This window comes from Pelophylax lessonae (genome assembly GCF_965119305.1).
Source record: "Pelophylax lessonae genome assembly, chromosome: 6".
NCBI lineage: Eukaryota > Metazoa > Chordata > Amphibia > Anura > Ranidae > Pelophylax > Pelophylax lessonae.
Genome location: NC_138773.1, coordinates 262620695 through 262634543, shown reverse-complemented (window position 1 = coordinate 262634543; position 13849 = coordinate 262620695). Strand labels below are relative to the sequence as shown.

The following is a 13849-nucleotide window of genomic DNA, read 5'->3' as shown; positions in this document are numbered from 1 at the left end:
TGACAGCGGGGCCACAGTGGAAGCACAAGGCAGAGGAGGAGGAGGAGGAGGTCGCCAACGCAACCAGGGCACCGCCAGCACCTCAGAAGGCAGGGTTAGCATGGCCGAAATGTGGAAAAGCTTTGTCAGCACGCCACAACAAACAGCAGCACCAGCAGCTCAGATGGAACGTCTTAGCAGGAGGCAGCATTTTACCAACATGGTGGAGCAGTATGTGTGCACACGCCTACATGTAGTGAATGACGGGTCTGCCCCCTTCAACTTCTGGGTCTCCAAATTGGGCACATGGCTTGAGCTTGCCCTTTACGCCTTGGAGGTGCTGGCGTGCCCTGCAGCCAGTGTATTATCTGAACGGGTATTTAGCACGGCTGGGGGCGTTATAACAGACAAGCGCAGCCGCCTGTCCAGAGACAATGTGGACAAGCTCACGTTCATTAAAATGAACCAGGCATGGATCCCACGGGACTTTTCCGTACCTTATGCAGAATAGCAATGGATACCGACCTTACCCACCCATTGTTCCATTTTTGCTCTTTCTCACTCTTTTGGGGTGTACCCTCATTTAAAATTTTTGAAAAGAAGCAGTGTTGGCTACCTCGTCCTCCTCCTCAGGGCCAGATTAATGTAGGGGCTATTGGAGCTGCAGCTCCAGGCCCCTACCTTTTATATAGGCCCCGGGTTGGCCATATTCACTGTTACCGCTCTTCTGTCACTTGTAAACACAGAAGTCTGGCTTCTATGCTCGCTTCCCCAGGCAGCACCCTCAGAACCTCCCCACACAGCGTGAAGGCCGGACAAGGAGGGACAGTTGGCGATGCATGGATGTGTTTATGGGCTTCAGAGACAGCATCCCATGTTGAATTAGGCATGCATGGCTGCACCCTTCCTCCTCTGGGTGCATGGCAAGGCACGGCCCTTAAGGCCCTTCAAAATCCTCAGCACCAAGCCCATGATGCTGTTAATCCGGCCCTGGTCCTCCTCCACCGCCGCTTCCACCTACACCGCCCATAGGTGTGCGCAGCCTATTGCATTAAGGTGTGCACCCCAAAGTTGAAATACACATGCATGTGTTTGCCAGCAGGGAGAGTAATGTATCGGGGCCATGTACCTGTAGGCAAGGAGAAATAGAGCAGAGCAGGTCCCAGGGAGATCTTTCCCATCTCCTCACTGGCAATGCTATGTGCCCTAGGTGATTAGGGTGTGCCCAGGCACACCCAGCACACCCTGTGCGCACGCCTATGTCACCGCCACATCCACCACCACCTCAACCTCCCTCCTACTCCATATGGGCCTCGTCCTTCAGAGATGAAGAAGAACATTGTTTTATTTTTCTGTTTTTTTTTTGTTGTTTTAAGTTATTTCCCTATCCACATTTGTTTGCAGAGCACTTGCCATGCTCTTAATTACGTTTTGCTGCCATTTGCAGCACTCTAGCCCTTTCCTTTGGTGTTTTAGAGCCATTTTAGTGCCTTAAAGTTCGGGTCCCCATTGACTTCAATGGGGTTCGGTGTCCGGGAAAAGTTCGGTAAAAGTCCGGGACACGGACCCGGACTTTTTTTTAAAGTTCGGCCGAACCCGTCGAACACGGACATCTAGGTGTTCGCTCAACCCTACCTATTAATACATTTTTTCACTATTACCATCCATTGTCATTGCATCCATTCTGTGGAACTACAAGTAACAACCCGCAAGTGCAAGCATATGGATTACTATTGGGTTCTATAGACTCAAATCCCCCAGCGCTCTATATAGTGGTTCTTTTGTTGTTTTTGTTCTGGGTATTGGGACCTAATTGGTACTCATATGTTCCTCACAGCTGTAGGTGAATATTTAATCAATTTATTTTACGGTCCACTACATAGTGCCATAAAATTTATTTTTTGCATCTTATGTGTGCAATAGTTATCCCACCAAAGGGGTCAATGTGACTTGCAGAGCTCTTGCAGTAGGCTCACCACTGCAATTTTGCTCTTGCTAGAGACTTGCCACAAAAATGTGCTACGAATAGGAAAAATGTCAACTAGAACTTGTGCTTCAACTGCTCTGCAAGTGTGCAACTTGCCAGTGAAAATGTGCAGCAAGTTAACAAGACAGTGAGTTTGCAGCATCAGCTGCTTTTTAATTTTCAGTAATGCTGGCTGTTGAGTTTAGTCTGAAGTTATGTTCATTCCATGCTGGGCTGTATTTCCGGTTAGGCCCAGTAAGCTTTGCCTTGCACAGCTATTGGCCATTATATATATATATATATATATATATATATATATATATATATATATATATATATGTACTGTATATACAGTATATATATATAATTTTTTTCCTTACTAGTATAAATGCAACTATATCATGTAAGGCTATCTAAACATTCACAATAATCTAAGCCAGGTCCAGGACCAGCAATACAAGAAAACAAGGTGATCCTAGCACAGAGGTGCTAATCTGGACACCATGGGTGTGCTCACATGCTCCCATGATAGAAATCCATCCCCATTTGTGGACGTACAGTATGTGGCGGTAATTGAGGATTGGATTCCATTCTGTGTTATATGGTGATAAAATAACCACTTAATTACCAGATGATCATAACTTTATTTCAGATGCATTGGTTGGGTATGGGGTGAATGATAAGATACTGACAGATGTAGAATTTGTGAGACAGTAAAACATCTCATTACCATGACTGCATTCTTGAGGATAAAAGATGGCCATAATAAAGCCTACAGGCATTATTATTATCCCGAGTAGGAAGATTAGACAAGGCACAAAGTTACTAGGATGATACCAGTGATCCGCAGACAACTTTAAATAGCAGGCCGTTGGGATGATGAAGACAAGAGGTGTCGCACTGAGAACTCCCTGGAAAAAATAAGTAAAGGTCAGAGCAACCATAGCTAAGATCTCCTTTTTCAGGTAGCTGAGAATGAATGCATTTGTTACCCAAACTCTTCATATTCCTGATATGTGCCTGAGGTGTCACTTACTTGTATGAGAATGCATCCTGTTCTCTTTGTATTGCTTCCTTTATGTGAAATCCCTGGTGTTCCTGCCAGTCCCTGTGCTTTCCTATTAAAAACTAACCTCACTAAGCAGGAGGGCACACCATGGTAAGTTCTCTAGCTATGCTGGGAACTCAGTATTACCGTCCTCCAAAAAAACTGGGCATGAACACTTGTCAACAAGATATGTCCAAATGGTTGGCGGTACCTGTGGTGGGGGTCAGGAAGACAAGGTGGAAACATCTCAATGATCTCACATAGATGTGTGGGAACAGCCCAGGGAGCGACCTCACACAAAGAGAGAAGGGGAGAGAGGATCCGTGGCCTGGGAGTGGTGAGGAAGGCAGCCACCCTGTTGAATTAGCTGGCTAATGTGAGATCATTGAGATATTTCCACCTTGTCTTCCTGACCCCCACCACAGGTACCGCCAACCATTTGGACATATCTAGTTGACAAGTGTTCATGCCCAGTTTTTTTTATTACGATAAATTGAGATTTTTTATTATTGAGATATTTTATCTGTGACTCCTGTGCCAACGTGTATTTGTTGTGGGGAGCACTTATATTCCCATCCACTTGTTGTTTTTGTGCTTTTCTCAGCTGGGTCTGAGCATGGGACAGCTGCACCCCTGACATGGACTAGTTGGCATTTTGTCCTACACATGGACGTCCATCCCATTCAGCTTGACATCACAGGTGTTTGGGTTTTCTGACCATTCAGCTCATAGCGCCAGGATTTTTTTGTGTCCAGTTTTAGTAAATCAACTCCACAGTGCTGCAGGCTATGATCTTTTTCTGTGAATGGTAGCGCTGAGCTCTGGAGAGGCCTCTTCTGCAGGAAAGCAGAGCTGTCTTAGCAGCATTGTCGGACAGAGGTGGGGGGAACCTGTCCAACCACGCTGCTCAGAAACAAAAGGAAGGATTTGAAAGGGACCAAGTGCTATAAACAGTGGCGGAGCCAGAGGGTTAGCTGGCAATTGCCACCCCAGACAAAGTCCTTGCCACCCCTGTTGCCACCCCGATCCTGGGCAGGTGCATGGCAGCGGAGGAATCACAGGGGATCACTGTACGAGAGCTGCGGGTGGAGAGCTGGTAGGCATCCAGACAGTGATTAGATGGGGCAGCTGCAAAGTAAGAGAGTGGAGCTGTCAAAATGGAGAACTGATGTCGGGGTGGGCGGGGCCGATATATGGAGCTCCGCCCCCTTTTCCAATTACCTTATAGACCAAGGTAGCAGCTAGTTACTGCCCAGTAGAAGGACCCTGGTGATGTCAGAAGACCATGTGACTCTTTGGGCACATCCTACAGAGAAGTACATGAAGTAGACAGGAAGTGGTCACATCCCATGTAGCTGCTCTGCAAGACAGGTGTGTTCTTGGGCTTTTCAAGGGGTGGCTCTGTCTGTATATGGGTGGGGGGGGGGTGGCTCTGTCTGTATATGGGTGGGGATATGTCTTTATATGGGGGGGGGGGTGGGTGGCTCTGTCTGTATATGGGGGGGATGTCTGTATATGGGGGGTGGCTCTGTCTGTATATGGGGGGGTGGCTCTGTCTGTATGTGGGCGGGGGGGGTGGCTCTGTCTGTATATGGGGGGGTATGTCTTTATATGGGGGGGTGGGTGGCTCTGTCTGTATATGGAGGGGGATATCTTTATATGGGGGGGGTGGCTCTGTCTGTATATGGGGGGATATGTTTGTATATGGGGGGGTGGCTCTGTCTGTATATGGGGGGGGGGGCTGTCTGTATATGGGGGGGTGGCTCTGTCTGTATATGGGGGGGGGCTGTCTGTATATTGGGGAAGATGTCTCTGTCTGTATATGGGGGGGTGTCTCTGTCTGTATATGGGGGGGGAGGGTGGCTCTGTCTGTATATGGGGGGGCTCTGTCTGTATATCAGGGGATATGTCTGTATATGGGGGGGGATGTCTTTATATGGGGGAGTGGCTCTGTCTGTATATGGGGGGATATGTCTGTATATGGGGGGGTGGCTCTGTCTGTATATGGGGGGATATGTCTGTAAATGGGAGGGGGGGTGTCTCTGTCTGTATATGGGGGGGGGGCTCTGTCTGTATATGGGGGGGGGGCTCTGTCTGTATATGGGGGGGATGTCTCTGTCTGTATATGGGGGGGTGTCTCTGTCTGTATATGGGGGGGGAGGGTGGCTCTGTCTGTATATGGGGGGGGGGGGTTCTGTCTGTATATTGGGGGATATGTCTGTAGATGGGAGGGGGGTGGCTCTGTCTGTATATGGGGGGATATGTCTGTACATGGGGGGGTGGCTCTGTATATGGGGGGGTGGCTCTGTATATGGGGGGATATGTCTATATATGGGGGGGCTCTGTCTGTATATGGGGTGGGTGTCTCTGGCTGTATATGGAGGGGTGGGGGTCTCTAGCTGTATATATGGGGGGTCACAGCCGCTGGTCAGGAAGGAAGCTGGCAGGGGGCGGGACCAATCTCACATCCTCAGACTGTGAGGTGGTTCTTCGTCCTGCATCTTGTGACCTCACCACACTCTCTCCCTTCTCCTGTCAGGCGCTTACATAACGGAGTTCAGGAACGAAGCCTCCTTCTCTACTGACCAATCAGATCCCCCCTGGACAGGTCCCACCCTTCTACTTATTTCTTTTACTTTAAATAAACCAAGCTGCGCTAAACGATATAACAGTGCTATGACCACACGTGTGTTTGTGATGAAAAAAATGTTTTTTCATCACATACACACGTGTGGTCATAGCACTTTATATCGTTTAGCTCAGCTTGGTTTATTTAATTTATTGTTTGGTGTTGTCACACTTGAAGCTGCTGCTTCCTTTTCTTTCACATAGCGCGGTTATACTTTTTTACACTTATTTATTTTACTACCTTTTTTTTATCAAGCCCCTTTTTGCTTTTATGGGTCAAACTGGGAGGGTCTGTGCTTCATTGGTGTAGCACCCCATATCTGACCTCGCCTCTCCTCTGTTCTCTCTCCTCCTGACCCCCTGTTCTCCTCTCCTCTGTTGTCTCCTCTCCGTTCTTCTCTCCTCTGGATCCCCTGTTCTCCTCTCCTTTGTCCTCTCCTCTCCGTTCTCCTCTCCTCCTGACCCCCTGTTCTCCTCTCCGTTCTCCTCTCCTCCTGACCCCCTGTTCTCCTCTCCTCTGTCGTCTCCTCTCCGTTCTCCTCCTGACCCCCTGTTCTCCTCTCCTCTCCTCTCCGTTCTCCTCTCCTCCTGACCCCCTGTTCTCCTCTCCTCCTGATCCCCTGTTCTCCTCTCCTCCTGACCCCCTGTTCTCCTCTCCTCCTGACCCATTGTTCTCCTCTCCTCCTGACCCACTGTTCTCTTATCTGTTCTGTTCTCTCCTCTTGACCTCCTGACCCCCTGTTCTCCTCTCCTCCTGACCTCCTGTTCTCCTCTCCTCCTGTTCTCCTCTCCTCCTGATCCCCCTGTTCTCCTCTCCTCCTGATCCCCCTGTTCTCCTCTCCTCCTGATCCCCCTGTTCTCCTCTCCTCTGTTTTCTCCTCTCCTCCAGACCCCCTGTTCTCCTCTCCTCCGTTTTCTCCTGTTCTCATCTCCTCTATTCTCTCCTCTCCTTTGTCCTCTCCTCATCTCCGTTTTCTCTTCTCCTTTCCTCTCCATAGCACCCCATGTCTGACCCTTGACTGAGGAGGGCATTGGGAGGAGCTTGGGCGGTACTGTTAAATGTGGGAGGGGCTTGGGTGGTACTTTAAAATGTGGGAGAGGGGGTCATCAAATTTACCTTCGGGCTGAAGCCCCTGGTCTTTTTCCCACCTAGCAACGCCCCTGAGGAGCGGTGTAATCACAGGGGAGCGCCGATCCATCCCACACCAAGACAGGAAGATCGGAAAATCGTCCTGTATCTTACTTTGTGTCCTCCCAATTCTGGGTGATGTTATGATGGAGGGACTAAGGAGAACCTCAAATACCCATTGGCTGGGGAGGCAGCAGGAGTCGGTGCAGCCTAAATCTTGCAGGCTGCACCGTCTCCTGCTACTTACACAGCCAATGGGTGCATCGGAAGCGCTATCTGTCAATCACATGCCTTAAATCTTCATCCCGATTCCCGCGGTCTTCCTGTCTTGGTGTGGGTCTTGTGGGATGGATCCGCTCTGAAAGGAGTTCCTGGGCAGCCTGCAGTGACTGAGGTGAGGGACAGTTTTGCCCAAGTAGCAGAAGTGCCTGTTCCTGTACAGTCTATGCTCCTTACCAAAAATGTTTCCCCCTTTAATAAGTCATTGTAATGCCACCCATATTCTTGCCCTTTTACCAGGGTGAAAGTACCCTAACACCTGTGCAGCATTAGTGTCAGCTTACTGTCAGTCACCCTGTTTAAAAGGACAGGAATATGGGTGGCATTACAATGATTTAGTAAAGGGGGCAAAATTATTTATAATAATTCTCCTAAATCCTGCTTTTTTTATTTTTAGCAGAGTGGCAGATTTCTTATGGGGCTAATAAGCCACAACAGCAAACCAAGTGTTTGGCTTATGGTTGTGGCATGGCCCCATTGACCTGGATAGCCAAATTTCACATAGGCTTAACATAAACCATAAATAATCAAAGCTGTGGCACATGTAGAGGGGTTCCAGTTGTGATCTAGACTTTGAGTTGTCTGTTTTTACCATCCCCTGACCGCTCAGAAAAAAGTCTTAAATGGGCAAAATTATCTGAAAAAACTGACCCTTTAACTACTTCAGCTCCCCCTTAATGACCAGACCATTTTCTGTGATACGGCACTGCATTGCTTTAACTGACAATTGCGAGGTTGTGTGACACTGTACCCAAATACAACTGATGTATTTTTTTTCCCAGATTTCTTTTGGTGGTATTTGATCCCCTCTGCAGTTTTTATATTTTGCGCTATAAACATAAAATTTGCGACAAATCCTTTTTACTTTCTGCTAAAAAACATTCCCAATGAAAAAAAATCTAAATTTTTCATAAATTTAGGCTAATATGTATTCTGCCACATATTTTTTGTAAAAAATCCTAAGTGTATTTTGATTGGCTTGCAAAAAAAGTTATTACATCTACAAACTATGGAACTTTTTATTTTTTTTAATTGTTTTTACTAGTAATGGCAGCGATCAGCGATTATTAGAGGGACTGCGACATTGCGGTGTAATTGAACACTTTGTATATTGACCCCCCCAAAATAATACCTTGCCACCCCTTTGCCACCCCTGTTTTAAAAGTCTAGCTCCGCCGCTGGCTATAAAAAATGGTACAATGTTAAAATCATCTTCAAGATGTATGACATTCCCAAACTGAAACTAACAGTTTCTTAAAGCTTTCAACAATGCTTATCTAAGCTTGCCAAAAGCTTTGCAAATGCTTTGAATAGCTTTGCTTTGCATGCTGATATTAGCCTTGCTAAAGCCTATGTAAAAAAACGGAACAATCAATGTCTGACGATCAAATTGGACATCAACTGAGCAAGATAAAAATGGCATGGCCAAGACCTGTGCTTCAATCTAATTGACTCGATGTGATTGATTTATGTACGTTATCAATCAAAACTTGAGCACATGTGTATGAAATATCGATTAAATTATTTTTGCCACACAATCAATTTTTATCTCAATTTATATAGTTGATAAGTTTAAATTGATGGTTTTTATAGCAGCATGTATGCCCACTATTGGAGGGCATCTCTGCTTTTGAAGAAAATTCATCCTACTTCCTTTTTTGTGTCCGGCATAGAAAGTTACAGAAAGTTAAAGAGGTTGTAAACTCCCCCTGTAATGTTTGTACCTATAGGTAAGCCTATAAGTCCCCGTTCACATTAGGTCACTCCGGCTTAGGGGGCGACCTGTGAAGTCGCATGCAGCGCGACTTGCACGGACTTCACATAATGGAAGTCAATGCAAGTCGCCTCCAGGTCGCCCCCAAGTAGTACAGGACCCTTTTTCTAAGTCGGAGCGACTTGTGTCGCTCCTATTAGAATGGCTCCTGTACTACACAGTGGGAGCGACGGCGCACGACTTGTCAGGCTGACCAAGTGAATGGACACTAATAAGTAAATATCTCCTAAACTTGCACCATTTAGGAGATATTTACTGTATTTGCGCTGATGACGTAATCTGTGCATGCTCTCTGAAAGAACGGCCGTCTGTTCCGTTTCTTCAGAGCCCTGTCCGTGACCGGCGGCTCCCGTGCGAAGATGGATGCGGCCTCCAGCGAGGACAACGAGGGCTCCATTTGGAGGTAAGTGTCACATAATGTGCTAGTATGCGATGCACACTAGCACATTATGCCTTTACTTTCCATGTAAGAAAAAAAAAAACGACAGTCTTTACTTCCTCTTTAAAGCATAACTAAAAACATGACAGCGGTATAAAACATAATATAAAAATGTTTTGGCTATACTTACACTTTAAAGAGGAGTTCCAGCTGTGGAAAAACAAATACTGTAGCTGCTGACTTTTAATATATAGACACTTACCTGTCCAGGGAGCCCGCGATGTCAGCACCCCGGCCAATTTCAGATCAGCTGCCGGTTGTTGCCGCCACCATTCACTGTAAGGGAAACCGGCAATGAAGTCTTTCGGCTTCACAGCCGGCTCCCTACTGCGCATGTGCGAAGCATGCTGTGCATTCTGATTGGCTCTGCGGCAAGGGAAGAAGAAACTGGAGGGAACTGAAAGGTGCCAAATGTGGCACCGGGGGAGGGGAGGAAGCAAATGAGCAGAAGTTCCACTTTTGGGTGGAACTCCGCTTTAAAAATCACTAAGATTTGAAATACATATGACCACACTTCCAGCATTTAAACTTAAATACAATAATAGCTATGCTAATAGGAAGCATTATATTTATAAATGCAAGATAAAAAGTTACTTACATTAAGCTCCAATACCATTCCGAGGCAGTCAGAGAGTAGAGATATAACAGTGGTTAGAGACACAACTAAAAGGGTCACTGTGAAATGAAGGGCAGTTGACAGATTTCCCCCAAAGAAGACATTTGAAATCACCTGCAGAGAACACAAATACCTAATGTAGGAATGATCCCTTTTTATATTTCATTCCACTGTAGCACTACCAAGAATTGGAACAGCAGCGCCATCTACTGTGTTATAAGTGAAGTAGTGTTTACAGGTAACACATCAACAGACAGGTATGAATATAAAGCCTAACTCAAAGATTCATATTACTTTAAATAATTTGTTTTGGCCAAACTGGCCCAAATAAACTTTTCATATTACTATTACATGCGCCGGATGTCATCGCTGTATAAACTGTATGTAGCATCAACTACATAGAGTATACATAGCTGTGTTCTGGCAGTAAGATGGGGACTAAGCAGAGTTGGGCTGAGTGCTGCTCAGCCATTCACAAGAACCTTTGTATTTTTATGAATTAAAACAAGGCTTCCCCTCATTGGCTGAGTAGTGTTCACCCTGACTCAGTTCTGTTCTGGAAAGCGGACAGAAAGTCTTGTACTGCTGCCAGAACTGCTGTATACGTTATGTAGCTGAAACTATGCTGACAATGGGTGCATGGATTAGCAGTGGACAGTGTGTTTTCAGCCAGCTTGGCCCAAACAAACTACTGAAAGTGAACTGAAACCTGAAGATTGACTTTAAGTGCCGGTTCACACTTGTGCAGCTGCGGAGATCGCATGTAATTCGGAGCGCACTGCTCCTTCATTACATGCAATCTCATGTGCGGTGCGAATTTCAGCCATACACTTTGTATGGCTGAATTCGCACTGCATCCGCACCAAAGACGCACAGGAGGCATTTTTTAAACCGCATCGAAATCGGATCACACAGTGGTTCACACTTGTGCGATCCGATTCTGTGCGTACTTGCAGATCGCACTGCGATATGTAATCAAACTGGGGGTGTCGTTAACTTTTAATTGACACCCCCTGCGTATCGCATATGGCAGATGTGTGGATGCGATGCGGGAACACGCTGCATATTCACAGCGTTCCCGCATCGCACAAGTGTGAACCGAGCCTAAAGAGTCAAACAAAACAAAAACAAACTTTGTTGCCAATTCGTACCTTTTGTTATTCTGAAGAAATAGATGTTTGTTTGTGTCCATGTACAAAATGCATGTAAATGGGAGTGACTTTATATTTATCAATCAGCTGCTGCACTTGCAGGGTTCTAATGAGGAAAGTGGTAGGGTCTGCATCGCATTAGATGCGTTTTCCCTTTGGAAGTATCTCACCAAATATGACAATTTTGTTGCAGGGGATACCCAAAATCTGACTTGTATCTTAATGCAGAGTTCTGGGAAAATCAGTAAGCCAATCACACATCGTTGTACATATGTACCTCCATATTGCCATTACCATATAGCATTGCCTTTTACAGAAAATTACAGCACTACAGATTGAAAATGAAAGGTAATTTTTAATAACATTCAGTTACAATATTACTTGTGTAGCAAGTGTATATACTATAAGTTGCAAAGTCATATGCCCAAAATGGGGCACAAACCCACAACCTAGCTAGCTCAGTTGGTTGAGCATGAGACTTTTAATCTCAAGGTTGTGGGTTTTTGCTCCGGATTGGGTGTATGACAATTCAAAGTACAGTAAATGCTATATTTTATTTATGTATTTTTTTATTTGCTATTTTTTTCCCACAAAAGTGGAGAGACCCTTTAATGATCAGAGCCAGTTGCTGTATTAATATCATGTTGTGTATATGTGTTTTATATGTTTGTATGTTTGGCAATGCACATATTTGTGTCATAGTTCTGTAAACTCACCTCTCTGGCCACAAAACACTCCATAGGGTATGTCAGTATTATAGTTATTGCATAGCAAAATCTTCCCACGGTGGCCAGGTTGTCATCCTTGCAGTAATTCTCAAACAGGTCACCTATAAAATATCAAAACAAAAAAGTTTGCTCTCGTTGATCATACCTTTAAATCTAATAAAGTTACATTGATACACTATATTGTGAAAAGCATTGGGACGCCTGCCTTTACACCAGGCATGTCCAACCTGCGGCCCGGGGGCCGCATGCGGCCCAGAACCTTAGGCAATGCGGCCCACTGCCCCCTGACAATTTTTTTTTTTTGCTGGGGAGGAAGGAAGTCGAGTCGGGGGCACGGCCACAGAGGCAGCCTCTGAGGGTATCATCCACTAGTTGTGTTAAATTAGTGCTGGGGGGGGGGGGGGGGGGGTGGCAGCACGGGAAGGGCGCGGCAGCGTTTTATTACTTATATACCTTAACTATAGTATATATTTTATATGCGGCCCGAGAAAATTTCTCTACACTCAATGTGGCCCAGAGAAGCCAAAAAGGTTGGACACCCATGCTTTACACGCACATGAACTTTAATAGCATCCTGGTCTTAGTCCGTAGGGTTCAATATTGAGTTGGTCCGCCCTTTGCAGATATAACAGCTTTGATTCTTCTGGGAAGACTGCCCACAATGTTTAGGAGTGTGTCTATGGGAATGTTTGACCATTCTTCCAGAAGCTCATTTGTGAGGTCAGGCACTGTTGTTGGACGAGCAGGCCTGGCTCGCAGTCTCCATTCTAATTCATCCCAAAGGTGTTCTATGGGGTTGAGATCAGGACTCTGTGCAGGCCAGTCAAGTTCCTTCACCCCAAACTCTCTCATCCATCCATGTCTTTATGGACCTTGCTTTGTGCACTGGTGTGCAGTCATGTTGGGACAGGAAGGGGCCATCCTCAAACAGTTCCCACAAAGTTGTGAGCATGAAATTGTCCAAAATGTCTTGGTATGCTGACGCCTTAAGAGTTCCCTTCACTGGAACAAAGGGGCCAAGCCCAACCCCTGAAAGATCAACCCCACACTATAAACCCCCATAAACCCCCCTCCACCAAATGATGGATGAGCGAATTTTGGGTGGAGGAACTTGATAGGCCTGCACAGGGTCCTGACCTCAACCCGATAAAACACCTAGGGCAGGGGTGTCAAACTGGTGGCCCTCCAGCTGTTGCGGAACTACAAGTGCCATCATGCCTCTGCCTGTGGGAGTCTTGCTTGTAACCGTCAGTCTTGCAATGCCTCACTGGACTTGTAGTTCCGCAACAGCTGGAGGGCCGCCATTTCGACACCTATGACCTATGCGATGAATTCGAGCAGAGACTGCGAGCCAGTGCCTGACCTCACAAATGTGCTTCTGGAAGAATGGTCAAACATTCCCATAGACACACTCCTAAACCTTGTGGACAGCCTTCCCAGAAGAGTTGAAGTGGTTATAGCTTCAAAGGGTGGGCCAACTCAATATTTAACCCTACGGACTAAATGCCATTAAATGTTCATGTGTGTGTGTAAAGGCAGGCCTCCCAATACTTTTGACAATATAGTGTACATTTTGTCAGGGCCAGTTTACAGGCACATTTGCTAAATACTTGGCCGTGTTTGCCCTCATCTTACACAATATTTGTGAACGTGGGGGGGGGGGGGGGGGGGGTGAAAATTAAGTGTCAAAGCTTTTTTTCTTTTGTTTCGGATAAAGTGAGGAAGGGTAAGACTCTCTGTCATGTTTTTATAGCTCTGCGTTTCTTGCTGGGGAGATTTACTCATTCTATTTATACTGGTGACCATTACCACCCAGAAAGAAAATCAGGGGAAATCCCAAATGCTAGAGCTGTTCCCAGAACAAGAGATGATGTAAAATCTTCTAATGGGGATACCTATCCCAAGGACAATTGTCTGAATGGAAATATGGGGAGATTTCCTCTAACTTTCCTCTAACTTCCCATTGCATCTCTTCTCTAGGGCAGGAAGTGAAGGGAAATTTCCCCAATGTTACACAGCAGGAAAAAAAAACTGGCAGTAGTTTCAAGTCTTCCAAGTCAAAAAAAAAAAAAAAAAAAAACCATACAAACATTTTATTATTTCAGATAAAAA

At 45.9% G+C, this 13849-nt stretch overlaps 1 protein-coding gene across 1 annotated transcript in view; it reads right to left on the bottom strand.

Moving 5' to 3' along the window:
* Nucleotides 1-2519: 2519 nt before the first annotated feature.
* SLC38A11 (solute carrier family 38 member 11) overlaps nucleotides 2520-13849 on the bottom strand; it is a 90625-nt gene continuing 79295 nt past the window's right edge. Inside the window, exons 10-12 of the mRNA XM_082260952.1 lie at nucleotides 11726-11838; nucleotides 9841-9972; nucleotides 2520-2856 (exon numbers count right to left, since the gene is read on the bottom strand). Of these exons, the coding sequence (XP_082117078.1) occupies nucleotides 2581-2856; nucleotides 9841-9972; nucleotides 11726-11838 (521 nt within the window). The 3' untranslated portion in view covers nucleotides 2520-2580. The remainder of the gene's footprint in view (nucleotides 2857-9840; nucleotides 9973-11725; nucleotides 11839-13849) is intronic.